Here is a 23,960-nt window from a genome sequence, read left to right on the forward strand (position 1 = left end):
GAACTGTGCCTTTTTTATAGAACTGGTGCGTTTACAACCACGGGATAAAATCAAACCCTTTTCAGGAAGACAGAAGCAGAAGATTTCATGTTGTGAAACATTGAATGAGAGGAATATTTCGAAGGCACTGAGGAGTTTTATGACACTGTAACTGAGTTTACCTTCAGTCCCAATCAAAGATTGTACTGCATGTGACAGATGTATCTTTTGATAAATGAACATGGAGACTATTTTATGTCATATGTGACTGAAAGTTAAATCCACATTTCAGGTATGAGCTGCAGTAAATAAAAGTGTAACCAGAGGCTCCTTTCTGCAATGAAAGGTTGTATTAGCTGCTTTGGGCCAAATTATATCGTTAAATAATAATAATAATAATAAATGCTTTATTTATACATTATGATCAGAGGAAAAATAAATGTTTGAATATCAACGTTATCTTTGTTGTGTTTTTCTATATTTAGATGTCCCGCCCTACTGTGCCTTACTCTGACTCTGATTGGCTTACCCTAATCAATCTTATTCCCATGACTAACCCTAACCAATCCAACCAACGAAGGCAACGTACTAGGCAATCAGAGGCAGAGGAGGTTGCGTCATGCCTTCGCCATCCTAAGAAACGCAAACTTGCATGGCAGCTGACAGGCGTTGAGTCTGTTTATGAGATTAAAATTGGAAGCTCAAGTTTAAAAAGTGTCAAACTTACGAAAAAAGAAGTTCATGAGTGCCGTGTTTGTAATATCGCGTGTTATCTCTTTGTTTCTTGTGTACGGGGTTGATAGAGTTGAACCATGCGTCACCTAACAGAAAGTAATAGTGAAAGTGAACCAGCTCACTGTAACAGTAAGCTTACTGTCAATTGTGAGGGGAAATACACGGTAAGTCATCCAAGTCAGACTCGATAACCTCAAGTTTAAGAACATATGAACGTGTTACAGATTTGGTTAGCTAAATGTTAAACAGGAGCAAGGCCAGAAGCGACCCTAAAAAAGTGTTATTAACATTTTTAGCTAACGTTACCTTACGTTACCAAAACCTACAGTACAAAAGAGTTAGCTAGCTTCTAAAATAATGTAACGCTTTGTAGCTCGTTATAACGTATAATCCTACAGGTATAGTAAGTGATGTTTCTATGGACTTCAGTGGACTTGGATGCGGCTGAGGTCCCTCTGTACTCTCTCACTAACTGTTACAGGACTCACATGTACATTTATATTCTCTGCAACTTTGGCAAAGTGCAATATATATCTTTTTGTACATATAATTTATAATAACCCCCATTTTGCACACTTAATGCACATCCAATGTGCACACTGTATGCATGCACGTTTAAAGGGCATACTTTGCGTTTACTTTTCTATCTATCTATCTACATCTTAAAGTCTAGTTAAAAGATAGATAGATAAAATATAGATCTAAAAGGCTAGTCTAAAAGATAGATGGATAGATAGATTGATATATATATAAAAGGCTAGTCTAAAAGATAGATAGATAGATAGATATTATTTATAGATAGATAGATAGATAGACTAACGTTACCACACACTACTAACAGAAAAGTCAGAAAATAATGTTTGTGTATTTTACTCAGGCACTGTTGATTAAGTACAATTTTGAGCTACTTTACTTGAATGTTTGTATTTGATGCTACTTTATTCTTCTCGTCCACTACATTTCATATTATACTTAAGTACTGTAACTTAAACGTAAACTATGTAACAGAAATATGTGTCTTTCTAGGATCCAATTAAACCTCCTGCAGTCTCATCATCCAGCAAAGGAAAATGAATCAAGTGTCAGCATGTGGATTATTCATTATTCTGTTCGACGCGGTGCTTTGTTTGGCACTGTGGGCCGGACTGGTGCTGCTGAAGTGCTCCAGTTGTGGTGGACTGGCAGGTGTGTGGGCCTTTGGGGCAGCAAAGTGGGCCATTCTCCACGTTTTCACATCTGTACTGACGGATGGGAAGCCCCAGGCTGTGCTCTGCAGGTTGGTGGCACTCCTCTGCCTTCTTTCTCCTGTGTTTGAAAGCGGACGGATCTTTATGGCGCCTGCCTCAGAAGCGTACACAGGACCATCTCCTAACCTCAGCATGCTGCTCCTGGGCCTCATGTCCTCGTCGCTGGCCTGTGTGGTTTGGGAAAAGGGCCTCTGTGGTGATTTAACGAAGAAAAAGGCCACCACTACACTACAACAGGATGCCTGGCCGCTGCTTGTGAGGATGCTGAAATACTTCAAACCGGACACCCTTTACCTTATTGCAGCTTTCGGTTGCCTCATTTTAGGTGTCATCTGTGAGTATGAAATGTCGACGTTCTACAGAATATTTCACATGGTACACCTGCATATGCCTTGTTACGTTGTGCAAATTTACTCCCTTGTATTTTCAGAAGAATACAGAAACTTTTAACGGATACATTATTTTTTGGGGGCTTTTCCCTTTATTTGAAAGTGGATAGACATGAAAGGGGGAGAGAAATGGGGGATGACACGCAACAAAGGGCAGCAGGTCAGATTCGAACCCTGCGCCGCTGCAGGACTGAGCCAACATGGGGCGAAAACGGATAAATTTTTTAAAAGCTTAAACTTTCTTGATGTCAACAAAAGACCAAAACCAATAACGTGTTATTCCGTCTTTCAGTACCTACCTAGTCTGTAGCCCATTGGTTTCACCTGATGTAATTCTTTTTAAAATGGGTTACAAATATATAGTTACATTTTAAGAATATTCTCAGTAATTTCCTAAAACAGCTGGCCAATGTAGTTTTTTTTAGCAAGAGTTACTCAAAGAGAAGTTAAAAAGTGCATTTGTTTGTATCCATTTGAAAGTAAAGCTTACATCACAGAAACATTGTATAATTTCCTGTTCACCTAATTCTTGTCATTCATCTTTCCTGACAGGTGATACATACATCCCATTGTATCAGGGGTACGTCATTGATATGCTCAGCGGTGAGCTACTTCAAATCAGCTTCTATTATGCAGTTGGACAGCTGGCACTTGTCTCTCTTGGAAGGTAATGAGATAACGTGTATATATTCTTGTCCTTTGTGTTTTAGAGAAATGTTATTTGTTTCAGTGATGTGACAAATAAACTGTCATTTTAAATGTCTCCATCCCACAGCGCTCTGTTCTCCGGCTTTAGAGGAGGCATATTTATGTGCACCCTGGCCAGACTGAACAAGAGACTGAAACAGCTGCTGTTTCACACCCTCCTACAGCAGGAAGTGCACTTCTTTGAGGAGAACAATCCTGGTGAGAACCACATAGTAAACATGTTTGTTATTATGTTTCAGGGATACAGAGTCAAGAAACCCTCCTATTTTTTCCACATAGACTTATTTTCCAGAGTATGCTACATGGCCAAAAGTATGTGCGAGAGGCGGCGAGGGCACAAAATTGTATAAATAGGAATGGATCGGCACTTTGCGCAGTCCTCCTTGTTTACCCCTGGTAACCCCGTGGTTTAACATTAGAACACTATAAACTGTGGGTTATTCCCTCAGGCAAAGTCTGCAGAAATGAGGACATACTGTACGTCGGAAAGTGTTCATAAAGGGGTCCGAAGGTCTGCAAGAGAGCCCTCACGGACTTAATGATTTTTTTTTTTTGATTTTTTTTTTTAAGATAATTTTTTGGGGCTTTTCCCTTTATTTTTTTATTAGTGACAGTGGAGAGAGAGAGATGGGGGATGACACGCAGCAAAGGGCCGCAGGTCGGATTCAAACCCGGGCCGCTGCAAAGGACTCAGCTTACATGGGGCGCACGATCTTACTGGGTGAGCTAGAGATTCGCCCCGGACATGATGATTTTGACAGTGAAACAACCCAAGGTTCAAGGTTGAAAGCACTTAATTAGAAGTCGCTTTGGATAAAAAAAAAACCTCAGAAACTTGAACAGGAATGTGCCTCAAAGTCCATGAGTGTGGATATTGGGATTGGGCCAATGTCATGTTGAAACAAGAAAAGGGACAAACGCAAACTGTTGAGACAAAGTTTGAAATAAAAGTGTATGTGTTAGCGCCATAATATATAACAAACATTGAAACTGCTCTTGAATGTGGCCTTTTCTGCCTTTCACCACTCAGGACGTCTTTCCTCCCGCCTGCACTCGGATGTGGACAGGATGGGCCGCACAGTTGCACTGAACGCCAACGTGTTGGTCCGCAGCACAGTCAAAACCTGCCTCATGCTCACTGTGATGCTAGGCCTGTCCTGGGAGCTCACTGTGCTCACCTGCATAGAGATGCCACTCTTGGCCATCCTGCAGAACAAATACATCACCTTGTCCAAGGTAGGTGTGAGGAGTGACCCTGGACTACTCTGAATAGGCAACAGGGGCTGTATAGTGTTTTTGCTTTACTCACCATAATCACAAGTGTTTTGTGAAATGATGTGCAGCGCAGGTCAAGAAGCAGACCTGAACCTGTGATGATGTCCTGAGTGCAGCATCAGTCTGCTCATGTGCGTTGTCCTTTAGCTGAATCCGTCTTTGTCAAACAGGAGCTGAAAGATCAGATGCAGGACTGCCATGCTCAGAACAAAGACCTGGCCTTCCAGACCTTCAGCGGGATTCACACGGTCCGAAGCTTTAAGGGAGAGAAAGATGAACTGAGAAGGTTTAAGGAGTCTCTGGACCGCATGTGCGCTGTGGAGAGACGTTCACGTATCTACAGCTCAGTCTTCTGCTTAATACGCAGGGTAAGATGGCAGCGGTGTACCTCCATGGATCATATGAGAGCAAGAGAACGTGTTGAGCTTTCAACTCGTTGTATGGAGGCCCATTTTCACCAGCAAAAGAAAAGAAGATATGAAAAGTATAATTAGGGATAATCGAAATAAAAATATGCGTGGTCAGTAAATACTATAATGGGAACGTGAGATTTTTAAAAAACTTTTAAGGTCAAAAGTATGAGCTATTAACTCAAAATTTCAACTTTTTTAGTCAACATTATATAGGAGGTCCATGTTTTTTACTTTACACTGTTAAAGGTTAAATATTATAAGTTACTTAGTCATAATTATAAATAAGTCAGATTTTGACATTTAAAGTCAGAATTATGAAATAGTAACTCAAAAGTTAGATTTTAAGTTATACTTTTAAGATAGTCACAATAAGTTAAATCTTGTAATCATTTAGTCAGAATTACGAGATAATAATTTAAACCTTTGAGATAACAAGTGTGAAGTACTGTATACTTCATAAGTCCTAATTCTGTCTATCCATGAGTATATATTTGTCTTTTCTAACATTTTGATATCTTTTAGAGATATTTAATATGTTTTCCTGGCAGGCAAATGTACTGCTCCAATAACGTTGAAAAAACGTTATGTTTTCTGGCATATTTAAAAAAAAAATGTGAGTAATTGTCTGTTTCCATGTAGCTGGTGAGTCTGGGGATAAAGATACTGATGCTGGTCCAGGCCCGCGGGCTCATCTCGTCGGGTCACCTCAGCATCGGTAGTCTTGTCTCCTTCTTCTTGTACCAGAAGCCCATGTCAAACAATTTAAAGGTGAGCTGCGTTACACATATTTCCCACTGCAGAATAACGTTTAATGTATTTGAGTTGTGAAATATAAAATGCCTGTTGTTGACAAAGATCATTTGTTTTTGTCACAGGAGCTTATGTATTGCTGCGGAGATACAATGTCCACAGTCGGAGTCATCTCCAAAGTGTTCAGTTATCTTGACAGAACACCAAAGTGTGAGAAGGCGGGAGAGTTAGCTCCTGAGAAGCTGGAGGGAAGAATTGTTTTCCAAAATGTCACCTTTACGTATCCCTCCGCTTCTGAAGATAAACCAGCTCTGAAGGTACATTGTGTCCTACAGCATCATTATATTTTGAATGTGGTTAAACATTAATCCAGATCATCATTAACGTGTTCTGGACAGTCGGTTTCTATAGAACTTCGGCCAGGACAGATGACCGCCCTGGTGGGTCCCTCCGGCAGTGGGAAGACTTCCTGTGTCAGCCTCCTGAAGAGGCTGTATGAACCTCAGGAGGGACAGATCCTGCTGGACGGAGAACCACTGCACCATTACGAACACAAATACTTTCATCAAAAGGTACAGTTGCCTCGATGGAAGGAGGCTTTAATCGCCGCAGCAAATACATTTAATTCAGGAGTGCTCAATTTTTTCTATTTCATGTCTTTTTTTGCTGTTGTAAGAGAGTAAAGTGTATTTACTATAATACCTTTCCATATCAGATGAATTGTTTCACAATAAAAGACAAAAACGAGACATAACATACAGACACAATATAAAAAATGCATTAAAATAAACAAAGGCAAGTTGCACCACTTTGTCTACTTGGCAAAAAAGACTACAGAAGTGTCAAGAAGGTGTTGTTATGGATACCACGTAACTTCTAGGCAAGTCCCGCCCTACGAAGCAGCCCGATTGGTTGGGGTTAGGCATTGACCTTGAGTGGTTAAGGTTAGGATAGCCGATTGGTCAGGGGATAGGAACAAATCATGTTACGTTACTTAGCCTAAGCATGGACGCCTGGCCAATAGTAGTGTGTGAATGGTATTGAAGCCCGAGGCGTGCCTAGAAGTTGCGTGGGTTCCATAATAAGGCGTCAAGAAGCTGGTAGCAAAATGGCTGCACCATCGCTGGCAGTTCACATCTTAACAAAATAGAATATATATATATATATATATATATATATATATATAAAAAAATATTATATTTTGTTTAATTGTTCAATCTTGCTTAATTTTCCATCAACAGCACTGTACAATATATACATTTTCATACAATTACTTCTTTTGTCAGCTGTATATAGCATTGGTACATATTATATTAGTATAAAAAAGGGCATTAATATCTGCAAAATATATAAACATATAGTTTTTGTTGGGTTTGTATATGAACATAAAAAAAAAAATATATATATATATAAAATAGTAATTGTCCATCTTAGTTAAGTGTGTTAGCATGCTAACATTTGCTACATTCATGTTTTTAGTTTTGTATTATGTATTTTGTATTGTATTATAAGTACTGGAAAAAATAAGGTGAAAAACAAACAGGACGTACAGATTGGGAGGTTTTGTGCTTGTGAGAAACAACAGTTCAGTTGCTTTTCAATTGATTTGCAGGTTTAGGTTTTTTCCACTTTCTAATCACACAAACATGTAAAAAAAACATTATATTTGCACCAAACGCGCTCCATACATAAATTCCAATCCTGTCAACTGCACTAATACTAGTGTGTGTTTCAACTTCATGTATTTAGATGGCCCTGGTATCCCAGAATCCCGTGCTGTTTTCTGGTTTGTTGAAATACAACATTGCGTACGGCCTGAAGGACTGCCCCATTGAGAAGGTGAAGGAAGCTGCAAAGAAGGCCAACGCAGACAACTTCATCTCTAAACTGGAGAAGGAATATGACACAGGTACAGAGTGGGGATATATATTTAGATGTACATAGATATACAGTACATTAATACCATAAAAGACTCATTAAATCACCAATCATATCTAAATGCTACAAATTCACTTTTCCTTTGTTTGTTTTTAATGCTATCCTATTTAGGGTGAAGTTAACTGTCTAACACCATTGTTGTTGTTGTTGTTATTGTCCATTTATTGCCACTAAGGTGCCTTAGTGTGTACCTTTTGTTATTTTAATAGTTTTAACAGTTTGATGCAGGAGTAGTCTGCTTATGTTCTGTATTTGTATTACAGTATGAGGGCAACTGGCACAGGTTTTTAATTGCAATAAAATTACAGCTGCTTTTTTTTCCTTTTATGCTTGAGACATTTGTATAAATAAGGCTTAGCTTACATCAACATTGTAGGACCAGCATGAAATAGATATATAATAATACCAAACACTGGCTGCAACAGACTCTGAAAATACACGTCTGCAAAATAGAAAGAACATAAAGACATAAAATAACAATAAAATGTTTCGCAGATTAATTTGTGTAGCTGAGAGACTGCACTGTGTTCTGTGTAATGGAAACTGTAACAGACATATTCTGATATGAAAAGTAGTTAAATATGAACTTTTAACAGACAATGACCATGGCAGATGGGATGATTGGAGAAAGTCTTTGTTTATACGTAGCTAATAGAGGTGCTCGACTGGTGATCAAAGAAACGGTTCAGACTGACTGAAAAATTCAGATGGAGATTCCTCATTTCTTTTATCATCTGAATAATCTATATAAGCGTGTTTGGTCATTACAGATATAGGTGAATGTGGTGGCAAACTTTCAGACGGACAGAGGCAGTGCATCGCCATCGTCAGAGCTCTGGTTCGAGAGCCGCAGGTCCTCATACTGGATGAGGCTACCAGCAAACTGGATGTTGAAGTGCAGCACGCTGTAAGTTAAAAAACACGGTCATAGCCACTGATGACACCGATCTTAACAGGAGCACACTCTCAGTCATTACACTTTCGCCTTTACAAACAGTTATTCCTATTAACGATTGCTCTGATCCATTTAAGTGTCCCAGTAAGCCATGACAGTGTTAAAGCGAGCCGGCATGCACAATACCAGCACCCTGACACTCAAGCTGCTTAAAGAATCTTCTAGTGCTTTTCCTACTGTGACATGTCAAAATATCCGACATAAAGAGGCCTAAGACACCTGATCTGAATTATTGTATGCTGCTGTATGGCCTCCATGAGTGTGGGGTTATCTTGTCTGCAATAAGACAACTCCAAAGCCTTGAACAGCCCTGCACCACATTAACTAAAACATTTCCCTCTTGCTCTATTAGACCTGCATCTTCCATTTAAAAAAAAAAACACTCCAGGGTTCCAACCAGGTACCTTCTTGCTGTGAGGCCACAGTGCTAACCATTGGGCCACCGTGCTGCTATATGCTGCAAATGCATCTTTAAGGACCTGAAATCTGGATTTAAAATCTTAATAACCGGTATTTAATATATCAATCACTTAATTTGTCCCCAAATGGCAAAAAACACAGTAAAACAAAAACATGGAACTAATTAGCACATAGTTAAATTATGAGTACAGATATTAAATCAAAAAATGTTTAAAATGTATTTTGAATCTGTTGGTTTTGGCTCTTTGGCGTTTAAAACTCTTCATGCAAAGGAATGGAAGCTGTCACACTGAACTGTACTTTCTTTTACAACAGTTTTTTCTGGGATTTTGCTGCAGGAAATCATTTAGCTTATCAGCTAAGCTAATTTGCTTCTTCAGGACTGCGTGGGGGAGGTTTGATCACATTTAACCGTCTGTGATCTGGCAACAGAAGAAAACAATCTCACAAACCGTTAAACTGCTAAATCCTGGCTGGTTCTGATTGTTAAAACACACAGACAGAATCTCTCGTGTGAAATAACCCAAACTGTTGTGTGTTCATGTAGGACTCTATTGCCTCAGGGCGTTGGAACACAAGGTGTAAATTCTGATGTCGGTCTGTGTTTGTGTTGTGCTCGGCCCTCAAATGCAATCTGCACACTTTGGCCACATTCCTAACCAATAATCGATAACTCATTAAATACATTTTTCAAGCAGAAATGCCAAAAACCAAATGCTGTGCTCAGCCTCTCGAGTAAGATGCTTTTCTTAGTTTAATATCATTGTAAATTGAATATTTTGGGATTTCTTTAATTGTTCGCCAGACAAAACACGACATTTTGTAATTATTAAGAATAAAATATACATTTAATAATGTTAAACACATAATTTAAACATGTAAATATCTGTCAAATGTACACTGTATATACCAAGACCATCATCTACCGTGGCGGACCGCCACTATGCTATCAACATAGAGGAAACACTGGGATCATTTTTCACTGTTTTCTGAAACGTTCTGAGACTAAACAATCACACAAATAATTGATCATGAAAATAATCGTTAGTTGCAGCCCCAGAGCCGGGAAATGCATTTAAACCTCATTCATCGTCCTCCAGATAAGTTATATAAGTTATCCATATACAGATGTAACTTGGTGTTTGTGTTACAGGTGCTGCAGGAGGTTCTGGCTCGTGGGCGGACCGTCCTGGTGGTGACTCATCAGCTGAAGACTGCGGAGAAGGCGGATCACATCATCTTCATGGAGAAGGGAGCAGTCGTGGAGGAGGGGACACACCAAAAACTCATGGACCAGAGAGGACGCTACTATCGTCTGAAAGAGGAACTGTTCTCTTAACTCAGCTGAGAAGAGATCAGTAAATGTAGTTTTACTGTTTCTACATGAATGTTAGAAGCAACATGATTTGAAATATTCATCCTGACCTGGTAACCTGCCTGTTTTTTTATCTAGTAAGGATTTGCCTAGAGAAGGCAGTTGTCGTACAGTTACAATCTTTTTTAGATCTGCGTGTATGTCTTGAGGTGTTCCAGTCTGGCTTTACAGCATTTCATTGTCAGTCGAATCATCTGGGGTAGGAAGGAAGTGGTGCGTTCTGCATGTTTTGATGTTATCACACAGACAGAGGTTACTTTAGAAACTGAAACTCTAACGCTCTAGTGAGCTGAAACGTTATCAGTATTGTTTTATAATACAGTTTTGTATTTTGTAGTATTTCAAGGTGTGCCAGTTAAACTCTAGCTGAAAAGCAAACACTGTGGCCACAAGTGATAGTTATCGCATAATACTAAATCATAGTACAACAATCAGTAATATCTGCTACACAGCAATGTATCTCTAAATGTTGCTACAGCTAGCTACTTCTCATACCAAACCATGTAAGGCTGAGGCCACAGAACCATCGAGTGTATCTAATTAAACCGGGCTTTGCTTTTCTTCATTTGAGAGGAAGAAGGTTTTTTTTGTGACGAACACTTTCTAGTAGAGATGTTCCTATACCGATACCAGTATCGGTATCGGCTCCGATACTGCCTAAAACGCTGGTATCGGTATCGGGAAGTACTGGAGTTTATACACCGATCCGACACCACGTAATACAGCCCTAAAGAAAATCTATGTTAAGTTGTTTATTTATGTTCTTTTTCCGTTATAACTGACTGTCAAACTGGATAATAAAAGAACGTTCTGTGGCGTTCATGTTTCACAAAGAGTTTAACCTGAGCCAGACCGACAACAAAGATAGAAATCATATCACATCCATACAGGGATCGTAGTATACAGTTCTTAAAACATAATAAAATATATGACACACTGGTATCGGCTCGGTACTCGGAATCGGCCGATACGCAAGTTCAGGTATCGGTATCGGGAAGCAAAAAATGGTATCGGACCATCTCTACTTTCTAGTAAAAGGATTTTTCCACCACTGACTTTCTTTTGATGATATTTGATGACATTATAACGGCCTTTCTGGCCGTTCCAAAGTCAAGACTTAAATCTAAAGGTGTTTGCGCCTTCACCATCAGGGCCCCTCCACTCGGGAGATAAGGCTCGCAGAATCACTAACTTTGTTTAAATCACTCCTTAAAACACATTCTTATAGTTTTGCTTTTATGCAAGTGTTTTTTTTTGCTTTTATTCTTTCATTTGTATTTATAATGAAGTTTGTCTTACTGTTTGGCTTTCTGTTGTTGTATTGTCTTATGAGTGTCCTGCTTTTGTTTTGTCTGTCAAAGCCATAGACTATAAAATATGTAAAAGTAAAAGCACTTTGAGAACTCTGTTTTTAAAGGTACTATATAAATAAAGTTATTATTATTATTATTATTATATACACAACTATTAGGCTACAGTAAAGCTGTCGTTGGCAATGAAATTCTTAGATCTCAGGCTCCCTCCAACAGTTCTCTTATAGATATGTTAAGAAAAATACATATATAAAGAAAACTTAACGCAGGTGGAACAAAGTCTAATTACAAACTAAGATATGAAATAGTGCAGCAGTAAAAATATAGGAATATAATATAACTGACACTTGTAAAGCCTTGGTGGTTCAAAGTCCCCCCTTCAGTGTAACACATGGTTTTCTTCTTGTTCCTTCACATGTTTGAGCTTCGCTGTACTGAATGAGCAGACCGTTTGACACTAGAAGGCTGTTTCCACATCTATCCACTAAAGGGGGAAAGTAGCTCTCAATAAAACTGACTCCAGTGCACATACACACTGAGAATGGACTTTTCAGTGAATAAGAGACATCTTGTGTGCAGTTGAAAAATATTTGCATGTTTATAGATTCTAGATTTTTCAATGAGAGAAAAGGAGTAGATGTAATTTAAATAATGTTTAACAAGTTAATACTTTTATTATTCTAAGCATTTCTTGCCTACGATTTTTATTTAATTCAATTATTTATCACTTTATTGTCCCCTTGGGGAAAGTTGGCGCTGACACATTTAGCAATAACAATAAAGACCAATACATAGAAACAGTAAAACAGAGATTAATAAATAGGAACAGTGAAAACAAAGTAAATAAATAGAGAGAAATTAAAACAACAACAACAACAACAACTTGTTTATTCTCTTTTCTGTTTCATGTCTGGATCTAATTAGTGGCACCAAATATGTCTTCCCTGCAGCGCACGGCGTCACCAGCAGGATGGCGCTTTCTGAAAACATTTGTCAACTCGGATCAAGGTCCGAGAAAGTAGTGTCAATAGCTGCAGGCTGCTTTCTTGTACAGTGTAGGCAGAGTAGATGTCCTGTTGATCACTGTCAGTCAAGTACAGGTTTCTCCTGCGGTGCAAGTCAATCTGAAGAAGTTCTTTGTTTACTGAGTAGCGGCTTTACTTTAGTGCACGTAGGGCGCGGTGAGCTGCAGCTTCATAATGATTCCCAAGATTGCTTTGTGCTCCCAGTTTCTTCTTCGGAACAACCGTGTTTTTACCAGATCTTTAAAGGTATTACAGAGACAATGGACACGTCATCCAGGATTACCTGCAGCGAGTCGGTAAGTTACATAAACTCATATAGTAACCGTATGAAAGGTATACATAATAAGGGGACTAAACAAACACAACAAACTAAATGTAAAAATAGTTCTTAAGATGTTTTTTTTGGTTTGCAGATGTTCAGATTATTGTGTCCACCCCCTAGAATTGCTGTGATACCTTCAACAATAACTGAAACTGAAATCACTGATTCAGACTCAGTTTTGCAGCCTGCTAAACACAGTAACTATAGTCGGCTAATGACAAGTAAAACCATTGTAGTAATATTGTAAGTAATTCAATTCAATTTTATTTATAGTGTCAACTCATAACAAGAGTTATCTCAAGGAACTTTACAGATGGAGTAGGTCTAGACCACACTATAATTTACAAAGACCCAACAATTCCCCCAAGAAGTAAGAAGTATTTAGTGCGACAGTGGCGAGGAAAAACTTCCTTTTGAGGCAGAAACCTTGGACAGACCCAGGCTGTTGGTGGACGGCCATCTGCCGGTGCCGGTTGGGACACAGAGACACTGACAAAATATTAGGCTACTTGTGTTTTCTTGCTGATACAGCTATAGAGAAATATGACTCATAATAATTATAGCAGTTGGTATGATGAACAGTGGTAATTATAGTAACAATAAAGATAATGGAACTATGACTAGATATAATAGTTGTCGCAGTTCAGGGCATAGAGGGGCTTAGCAGGGCATAGCATGGCATAAAGAGGCGTAGCAGGGCATAGTGGGGCATAGCAAGGCATAGAGAGGCATAGCAGGGCATAGAGAGGCGTAGCAGGGCATAGCATGGCATAGAGAGGCGTAGCAGGGCATAGCAGGGCAAAGAAAGGTGTAGCAGGGCATAGAGAGGCTTAGCAGGGCAAAGCAAGGCATAGAGAGGCGTAGCAGGGCATAGAGAGGCGTAGCAGGACAAAGCATGGCATTGAGAGGCGTAGCAGGGCATAGAGAGGCGTAGCAGGACAAAGCATGGCATTGAGAGGCGTAGCAGGGCATAGAGAGGCGTAGCAGGGAATAGAGAGGCGTAGCAGGGCATAGTGGGGCATAGCAGGGCATAGAGAGGCGTAGCAGGGCATAGCATGGCATAGAGAGGCGTACCAGGGCATAGCAGGGCATAGAGAGGCATAGAAGGGCATAGAGAGGCGTAGCAGGGCAAAGAAAGGCGTAGCAGTGCATAGAGAGGCTTAGCAGGGCAAAGCAGGGCATAGAGAGGTGTAGCAGGGCAAAGAAAGGCATAGAGAGGCGTAGCAGGGCATAGAGATGCGTAGCAGGACAAAGCATGGCATAGAGAGGCGTAGCAGGGCATAAAGAGAAAGGTGAAATGGCTGTAAAACCAATTTGAACCTTTACCTCCATCCATCCATCTTCGTCCGCTTATCCGGGGTCGGGTCACGGGGGCAGCAGCTCCAGCAGCCTTTACCTCAACCTTTATAATTTGACTTATCACTTACACGTTCAACAAACGATTAGGTCATATTACACCTGATGCAGGCGTAGCAGGGCAAAGAAAGGCATAGCATGGCATAGAGAGGCGTAGCAGGGCATAGCAGGGCATAGAGAGGCGTAGCAGGGCATAGCATGGCATAGAAAGGCGTAGCAGGGCATAGCAGGGCAAAGAAAGGCAGTGGCAGCTGCAACCATGATTTAGGTGCCACCCCAATCCAAGGAGTTTCCCCCTGGTTCATTAAATAACTATTTGAACCAGAAATGTTCTAGGTCTCCAACACTGGGCAGGTCATCAATGAGCCTGTAATCGCAATTTTGTTTTGTTTTTTATTAAAAACTTCAGAAATGTATGTTATTAGCGTTAAAAGTAAATTATGGCTGTTGGCGGATTAACTAGTTTAACAGATGATTTATTGTATCTAAAACAATATAAAGGCATCTCAGGGAACCACAATCAGAAGAAAAGTTGAATGAAATCAACTCGCTAGCTGTGTTTGAGAATGAATGAAGAGAACTGGATACAGCGCTCCACACAGGGCACTGTTCATTTTTTTGAGAGTTGCTCAGTGGCGCATGAAGGGTATAAAATGACCCAGATGATCGGTGCTGCTTCCGTACTGTGGGGCCCATAGAGCAGGTGCACAATAAACCTCCGCTGGCCGACCTGGCTACTTAAGGTTTAGTGCATAACTTGAATGGGGATTAAATTATTAAATCGTGCAGCTCTTTTTGCCTTTCCAAATGTTATTGGACCGAATAAATCAAATTCTGGTAGTGAAATGTTTCATTTTGCCGGGGTTGTGACCCTTAAAAAAATGTAGACGTCTCTCATGTAAGTCTATGGGAAAAGTCTTGTTTGGCCCCATTGCATCACGAGACGGACATGTAAATTGTAATTTCACTGTTTGGCCGCTATGTCTAATTGGCTTCCTAGTGGCTTCCTGGTTGGGAGGGGTTTCGCATGCATTAACATGCACACACTGCTGCCTACCAAAACAAAGAACAGAGAAAGTTCAGATTACAACACACACAGACTGACTTCAGTCTCTGCTCAGGACGCCATTACTCCACTATATATTTACATAGCAAACAGTTGTTGCTATATTAATGTTCTGAATGTCGTGTATAGCGCCTTTAAAATACATAGGTTAGCTTGTTGATAATTGAAGCAGCATTGCCTTCAGCTTCAGGTTTTTGTATCTATCTTTTTTTGTTTGTATTTGGATTGTACCTTTTTGAAGTTTTATTATGCTACTGATTTTTTTTTACTTTATTAACAAAGATAAAATATAACAAAGATATAGAGAAAACAGGATACAAAATAATTAGAAATGAAAGAAGGAAACAGAGAACAAACACACAAATTGACCTTCAGTCTGCAAATAAAACCTTAATGTCATCAGAAGTCACTGCAACCCTGCGGTAAATTACCTTTCTATCTGTATCTGCAGCACAGATATCCAACTCCCTGGGTCATAAAGTTATTCTGTGTGAAAGGTGAAATGGCTGTAAAACCAATTTGAACCTTTACCTCCATCCATCCATCTTCGTCCGCTTATCCGGGGTTGGGTCACGTGGGCAGCAGCCTTTACCTCAACCTTTATAATTTGACTTATCACTTATACGTTCAACAAACGATTAGGTCACATTACACCTGATGCACCTGATGGTAAGTTTACAGAAGAGATTTAAAGTAAGTTACTGAGGTTGCAAGAGTTATAATAAAACTAAACGGTAGTTCTTTTCCCTGTGTCTGAAAACATCTTCTAACTCTTGTTTCCCTGCAGTGGTGTTCATGTGGACTCTCCGCCCATCATCCCGGCTCTCACTACCAGCTATGCCCACGGCACGTCTTCCACATCTCTGCGCCACACAACAATAGGAGAGGCTCTGCTCAAGGTTGTGGAGCGCTCACCTGACAGAGAGGCCGTGGTCTTTCTACAAGACGGAGTCCGCAAGACCTTTGCACAGCTTCAGCAGGATGTCAGTCACTTCCTCAAAGTCCACTCAGATGTGTCTGACCCACTGAATCACAGCTGATTAATCCAACAATGTTAAGGCTGGTTGAGGTTGGACGTTGGAAGTCGGTGTAAATTGCAGCCATGTTTGCATGTTTGACAAAAGGCACAACACTTTAAATATGGCTTTTGAAGCTAAACATGAAAGTCCTGGGAAGTAAAAAGGTTTTATTCTTATTCTGCAGCTTCTGACTGGGTCATAACAACTTTGCACTCTTTGAGTCCAAATGAAAGTAAACACAGAAAGTAGCCCCCTGGATTATATATTTTTGCTAACTGCATAATGATCTACTTACCAGATGGTTTCCCTCAATATACATTGTTTTCCTGAATCTTTACAACGGAGGTGGAAAATGGTTTTGATCCAGAGTCAGAAAGGCCACAATAATGAGATAAATACCATAATTTTCCTGTAAGATTTGAATGTTGCCCACTTCTTCTCCAATGATCTACAGTACTCAATGTTATCGTTTAACAAGGCTAGTTGTATAGTTTCCAGATTAATTTCTTCAAATATCTCCACTTTAATATCTGTTGTGCTTTTATGAAGATATTTAAAAGATTTGAAGCAAAATCAAAACCCTGGTTTTGGAAATGAGAACATCTCCAGGCCACATTTTGCTTTACAAGCCGTATAAAGTGATAGAAAGTTATGGGCCTGGCTTCACCTTCTCTACCTGCTCCACAGAAAACAATAGCCAGACCTATAACATTGTTGTCAATTGCTAAATGTTTTTTACATTGTACAGTTTTATACGAAAGTGAAATGGAGGGAGTTGTAAATTAACCTTAAACCTAATTTTACTAACTAACTGCAACACCCTGTTACTCTTGTCTATGGAAGCTGGAAGCAAGCCTTTCCATGCCTAAATGCATAAAGTGTGAGAAAAGAACAATTACTTGATTTAATAGAATGCAGCATCAAACAGAAAAGTCTTCAGTCTTGATTTAAAAGAACAGAGTTGCTGGCGACCTGCAGTTTTCTGGGAGTTTGTTTCAGATATGTGGAGCATAAAAAACTCTCGGGCAAAGTAAAGGTTCGCCAAACTTATCGGTGAAGGTTGATGGGGGCAAAATGCAACCTGAAAACACGACTGGAGTAGCCTAGAAATCTAGACGCACCCTAGCGGCGGCAAATGTAATTTGCAGCCAGGGTCAGTCTAGCAACTCTCCGTTGGCTTGCGAGCTGGAAAAACCAAACTGGCCGCGCCAATCACATCGTGTATAGCAGGGGTGTCAAACTCAATTTCGCTAAGGGCCACACTGGAAAAAGAGAATCACATCAAGGGCCAGACCTGTATAGTGTATTGACATGCTTTTATTTCATCGAAAAAGTAAAATATCTTTGACTCAATTATTGCATGTCTCATATAGTCTTCTCACTTACAGTTTGGTCCACATAAAGCCCTAAAAAGTGAGCAAGAAAGTTCCAAAGCCATCCTAGAATTTAGCAAATCAAGCAAAACAATGATTACATTTTCTAAGTAGGCTACCACACAGCTGACTCACAACAACCTGTTTCACAGCCGGAATATACAATCTATATTTTTGTTCACAGTAAATATTCTCTAAAACTATGCTACAGTTTAACATCAATCAAAGGATTGTAGGAACTACCACATAACGTATCATGAAGTATCAGGTCTCTATCAAGGAGCGACACATTTTGATTTTAAGACTTAATGTGTGATGTAAATGTATAAGATGTATTTACATTGATCACATTTATTGAGATTTATTAAGAGACCTGACACTTACATATAACCATCATCTTTTTAGCCAAGGTGCAGTCAGAAGACGTGTGTTTTTAGCCTGCGGCAGAAGATGTGTAGACTTTCAGACTTAGACTTTTCCACCATTTAGGAGCCAGGACGACAAACATTCAGGATTTTATTAAGGGATTTTGTGTCCCTCGCATTAATGGAGCAGTGTAAATAACTCAGATACCAGCCTGATGAAGGCAAGAAAGCCGAAAAATACTGGAATTGTATTATTTTCTTCTGAACATACATGGTTAACCTGTTCATGTCTCTGTAATGTCTGTGTAGGTGGATCAAGCTGCAGCTGGGCTATTGGCAATCGGACTGCAAAAAGGAGACCGGCTCGGCATGTGGGGACCAAACACTTACGAATGGATCCTGTTCCAGTTTGCCACAGCCAAAGCTGGCATTATATTGGTGAGTCTAAGCAGCTTATTGCATTAGCAAGAAGGCAAACTCAATTTCAGAGAAACGGTGCCCATACTCTCAATGGATGCTGTCAGAAAGAGGATCTATCTACTGCCTCTGTGCCATAGAGCTCCATTGTTGTCCAAAAACTATTAAAAACACATCAATGTGCCACACCGTTGCACCGGCTGACATGTACAGTCACCAGCTGTTATGTCTTGTTGATGATTGCTGGAGGGTGACCTTACAGAAGTTTTTATGTTGTTGTTTATTCTGTGGATTGTTGGAGCAGTAATGCAAGGAACATTTCTGTGTGAACAGACAAAGGGTTAGGGTTTATAATATCTTATCATAGTTGGGAGTAACAGATTGTTGACAATAAGAAAAACATAGAATATCATGAGTTTTATCATTTAACTTATTATGCAAATCAACATAATGCAATATAATAAATCCATCTTAAAGAAGAGCTTAGTTCAGAAGTATATAAGTATGGAAAATAGGCCTACACAATGGAAATTACAAGGGGAAATTACAAAGTTTTCATTCTGTTGTTATTACACACATTACACAGGCCTGAATTACACACACATGCTCAGTACCTTTACATGCTCTAATGGAGAGATGTCAGAGTGAGGGGGCTGCCCATGGAAAGGCGCCCTGAGCAGTTTGGGGGTTCGGTCCCTTGCTCAAGAGCACCTTGGCAGTGATCAGGAGGTGAACTGGCACCTCTCCAGGTACCAGTCCACCACCATACTTTGGTCCGTATGGGGACTTCAACCAGTGACCCTCTGGTTCCCAACCCAGCTCCTTACTGACTGAGCTACTGCCACAGGTTTGATAAGAAAGAACTGGGTAGGGGTGGATGATGCTTATTTTTCAGTCTTTTTGTGATATAAATATTTTTTTATAATGAAGTGAAACCGTTTTTGAAAGACAAACAAGTGTGCGGGTACCTTTTTATGAATATATTGGTGAAAACAGCCATTCCCAGGGATAAAGTTGCACATATCTCGTCAGCAGTTTGTTCGTCATGTACGTTGTCTTTGATTTGGCTGTGGTCCAATGTTTAATCTGTCAACCTTTAGTTTCTGTTCCATCATGAGCAATGGTTTTACCACCCAACAGGTATCTGTAAACCCGGCGTACCAGCTGCAGGAGGTGGAGTTTGCATTGCGGAAGGTGGGTGACTTTTACAAACCTGATTGTACTGTTGTGACACGCGGCGTCTGTATCACATTCAGGTGAATCCAATGCTCCTCTTCTCGCAGGTTGGGTGTAAAGCCATAGTGTGCCTCACGCAATTTAAGACTCAGAAGTACTGTGACATGCTGAGACAGATATGTCCGGAGATCGAGACTTCCACCCCAGGAGACATCAGGAGTGCACGGTACAGCTGCTGGTGCTCACCTGTCATTGTCACTGGTCTTACCTTTTTTAATATTTTATATGTTTAAATTATGGAGCAATGCAAAACACATATGCAAATGTCAACTGTGGCACTTGTCTAATTTCTGCACAAGGCCGTTGAAAACGCTCAAATCATGTCCTGTAAAGAAACATCCTGAAAAGAGTTTACATTCAGTCAAACAAAAACTACACATGGAGGGTTTTTTAAAAGCTAATTCTGATATTTTTTCAGAATAAAAGCTCTGCGACAACAGAAAGTGGCGTGAACTAATCCCTTAGCTAGTTGGTGAACTGCAGTAACTGCCGAGCTAACGGCTAACATACTAGCAAGCCCAGACATAGTAGTGCTAGTCAGTCACAATAGCACTAACGGGAAAAATTACGTTAACAATAGACATATTTGTGCCATCGACTCATGCCTCATAATGTCTGCAAATCTTTCCTCTCTTGGGGGCAGTTTATAGTCTGACAAAGGAGGTAAAAGTTGATGGTGCAGCACAGTTAATAAACTACGAAAGCTCTGATTTTGGACTGCCTGGCTCTCCAGGACATTTTGCTGTTTTAAATGCTGGTCTGTGACGGGCCCTTTAATACCTTTTTGTGTTACGTGAAACATTTCTTTGAAGAGATGGAGCTGGGGGGATTTAAACTCCTGACCTTAGTGTGTGAATTATTCTAGCTACAGTGCATTGTTTTCTACATTAACAGAAAGATTAGTTCAGCTTAACAGGACACACATTGAACAGTAACATGCAACAAATATTACAGTGTAACCTGAAGCTCCTTAGTTTGAAAGCATGACCAACATTTCTTTCTTTTGTTTGATTTTCCCTTCAGGCTCCCAGACCTCCGCTCTGTGATTGTCATTGATAGTCGACAACCAGGAATGTTCCATCTTGAGGATGTGATGCAGGCAGGAAGCAGCCAGTACATACAGCAGCTTCAGGATCTGCAGAAGAAGATCTCCTTTGACGACCCCATAAACATCCAGTTCACTTCGGTATCGGTTGGATAATTCCTGCTAACCTTAAGGATTGGTTAAGAGCCCTGTTGGGGTCTATGCAAGCTGAAACATTTTGAATGTGTGCCAGGTTTTGTTCTTTTATGACAGGATGTGCTGGTTTTTCCTCCTGGGAAAAAAAAGACTGCACACTGGATTACAGCTCTCAAACTTTATTGGACTGAAAACGGAATGTTTTAACCCTTAAAGGGATAGTTCAGATGTTTGGAAGTGTGGTTATATGAGCTACTTCTCCATAGTCAGTGTGTTAGCTACAGTAGATGGCGGTCGGCATGCCCCCAGTTTGGAGAAGCAGACAGGAGTACCGTAAGCAACATCCTGCTGTGGACGGGGGCAGCAACTAAATACATTTTAGACACCTAAAAAAAATGTTTAAAGCTACAGTGGGTAGAATAAAATAGACACGCCATCTACTGTAGCTAACCCACTGACTACGTAAGTAAGTAAGTACCTCATACACCCACACTTCAAAACCTCTGAACTATCCCTTTAAGGGTTGAAACGTTCCCTTTTCAGTCTAATAAAGTTTGAGAGCTGTGTTCAGTGTGCAGTTTTTTCCAGAGGAGGAAAAAGAACACTTCAAAAATGTGGTTGTATAAATTGGGATTGAGATGGGAAAAAATGCCCACAAACCGACAGAAATGTTCATTTTTCCTTCAACATTTTGTCACATTTTGGACATGTAATAGATTGGTCTTGCATTTGAAGTGTGCCAGGTTTTTATGATGAAAAAATAACGAAATGCAAAGTGCTATATACTGTTTATCATACTGATGCCATGTTCAACCAATCAAGTAATGCTATTAAGATAAACCCTTTTAATAACTAGATGTATTTAAAAAAAAAAAAAAACATACTGAAATGAATCAGCAACTATTTGTATGTATTTACAAAGACAGACACCTGTTTATAATATCACTAGTCTATATCGACAACGTTTCATTTCCGGGATTTTTTCCTCCGGTGGATTTCTGAGGACTGTGGTTAACTGTTCCTCAGATCTCTGCAGGGTAAATCCAGACAGCTAGCTAGACTATCTGTCCAATCTGAGTTTTCTGTTCCACCAAAACAAGTTCCTTCCCAAGGCTATTTTGCAGAGGCACCGTGGCTCCGTCCGCCACTTAGTACCGCCCAAGACGATTGTGATTGGTTTAAAGAAATGCCAATAAACCAGAGCATGTTTTTCTCCCATCCCGGAATGTCATGTGGACTAGCCAGACCCTCCTCCGCAGCGCTGTGGAGGAAGGTCTGGCCATGCGAGACTATAATATCACTGACTGAAGGTTTATTTCACCTTGTTTAGAGAGCAATAAAAGAATTGTATCAGAGTGACCTCTGACCATTTTTATGGCTTTCTAAATAAAGTCATTGATTTGTAATATCTGTTACCAGGGCACAACTGGGGCTCCAAAGGGTGCCACTTTGTCTCATCACAACATCATCAACAATGCCTACTTTGTTGGCGGTAGAATGGGATACACATGGAGGGTGAGTCTTAACCGACACGTTGTCTCATGTGTCATCTCTATTTCATTAACCTCTAATGAACAGCAAGAATGTGGTTAGTTCTTGAAGTTATCAACTGAGTTTGTGGTATGACATAAAATAAACTAAATGGAACATACAGTAGATCCACAAAAATGCCAAAACCAGTATTGTGTGTGTATCACAGCCTGATATGTCTTCTTTTATATCAACAAACAAACAAAAAAAAATTTCTTTATGTCAGACGCGTTGTTATGTTGAAACAGGAAAAGTATAAGCTGTTGCAACAAAGTTGAAAATGTCTAAAATAAGAAAGGATCTACAGACTTTTGGTCATATAGCACAACTGAATCAGGCAAGATGGGAGTTGTTTCTCAATGCATAATGATTCATCACCCTCTTTCTTTCAATAACTTATTCCTCCACAATTTTAACCCTTTCTGTCTCCTAATCCTTTCCCATAGCCTGACCTTCGTATCTGCCTGCCTGTGCCTTTGTACCACTGCTTCGGCTCTGTGGGCGGTGGGATGTGTATTGCCGTGCATGGCATCTCCATTGTATTTCCTTCTGCAGGGTACGATGGAAAGGCCACTTTAGCAGCTCTGGAGAGGGAAAGGTAACGTCAGAAATCCTTAATCCTTTTTTTTCCTCCTGTAAAAAAGGATTAAATGTGGGCGCCCGGATAGCTCAGTTGGTAGAGCAGGCGCCCATATATAGAGAGGTGTACTCCTCGACGCAGCGGGCCCGGGTTCGACTCTGACCTGCGGCCCTTTGCTGCATGTCATTCCCCCTTCTCTCTCCCCTTTCATGTTTTCTGCTGTCCTATCAAAATGAAGGTTGAAAATGCCCAAAAAATAAACTTAAAAAAAAGGATTAAATGTGCTGAGAATATAATCCTCATTAATTCTGAAGCTGCTCCGTGATACAAAGGTAAAAAAGGGGGTGGTTGCTTTGTGATTAACTTATTTCAAATTGAATAATCAAATCTAAAGGAATTCCCTCTTTAGCTGTAGAGAGGTTGAAACTGTGCAAACTGGTTTTTACACATCACAGATTTCCTCGGCTTACATGTTGGAATAAATCAACAGCAAAGTGCAAACATAAAACAGGAACATGCACGTAAAATAATTTTCATATATTGACATGTAGCTTGAAGGTTACAGAGCGGGACAATTATGCTTTAGCTTGTGTGTAGTCCCAGTTTTGGATCAAGGGTTCAAATGTCAAATGTGGGTTCAGAGGTCGGGTTAGCGTTAGTGTCAGATCCTCTGATCAGATGGACCCTTCCTGAGTGGGATCAGATAATAACATGTTATTTTGTTGGTCAGGGACAAAGAGAAGTGACTCAACAGTTACTTCTAAGTAATCTCTAGCTGTTAGTCTTTTATTTCTTCCCAAAACAAAGTTGCCCCGTTTAGTGAAAAATGTGGATCAGTGTCTCCCAAAGCCCAAGATGACGTCCTCAAATGTCTTGTTTTGTCCACAACTCAAAGACATTCAGTTTACTGTCACAGAGGAGAGAAGAAACTAGAACATAGTCACATTTAAGAAGCTGACATCAGAGAACGTTTGACAAATGACTCAAACCGATG

At 40.1% G+C, this 23,960-nt stretch overlaps 2 protein-coding genes across 2 annotated transcripts in view; both read left to right on the forward strand.

Annotated features, from left to right (window-relative positions):
• Positions 1-574: 574 nt before the first annotated feature.
• tap2t (transporter associated with antigen processing, subunit type t, teleost specific) lies at positions 575-11,004 on the forward strand. Its single transcript, XM_078278534.1, has 12 exons — positions 575-878; positions 1,741-2,295; positions 2,903-3,017; positions 3,126-3,256; positions 4,089-4,294; positions 4,504-4,701; positions 5,386-5,514; positions 5,622-5,813; positions 5,895-6,068; positions 7,246-7,405; positions 8,205-8,341; positions 9,963-11,004. Exons 2-12 carry the CDS (start codon positions 1,785-1,787, stop codon positions 10,146-10,148), a joined length of 2,139 nt encoding a protein of 712 aa, XP_078134660.1. The 5' UTR covers positions 575-878; positions 1,741-1,784; the 3' UTR covers positions 10,149-11,004.
• Positions 11,005-12,474: 1,470 nt separating this feature from the next.
• Positions 12,475-23,960, forward strand: part of acsf2 (acyl-CoA synthetase family member 2) — a 33,189-nt gene continuing 21,703 nt past the window's right edge. The window contains exons 1-8 of the mRNA XM_078278535.1: positions 12,475-12,818; positions 16,054-16,249; positions 18,333-18,461; positions 19,581-19,634; positions 19,724-19,842; positions 20,700-20,862; positions 22,276-22,371; positions 22,833-22,984. Of these exons, the coding sequence (XP_078134661.1) occupies positions 12,697-12,818; positions 16,054-16,249; positions 18,333-18,461; positions 19,581-19,634; positions 19,724-19,842; positions 20,700-20,862; positions 22,276-22,371; positions 22,833-22,984 (1,031 nt within the window). The 5' untranslated portion in view covers positions 12,475-12,696. The remainder of the gene's footprint in view (positions 12,819-16,053; positions 16,250-18,332; positions 18,462-19,580; positions 19,635-19,723; positions 19,843-20,699; positions 20,863-22,275; positions 22,372-22,832; positions 22,985-23,960) is intronic.

Source organism: Sander vitreus, chromosome 21 (assembly GCF_031162955.1).
Source record: "Sander vitreus isolate 19-12246 chromosome 21, sanVit1, whole genome shotgun sequence".
Taxonomy (NCBI): Eukaryota; Metazoa; Chordata; class Actinopteri; order Perciformes; family Percidae; genus Sander; species Sander vitreus.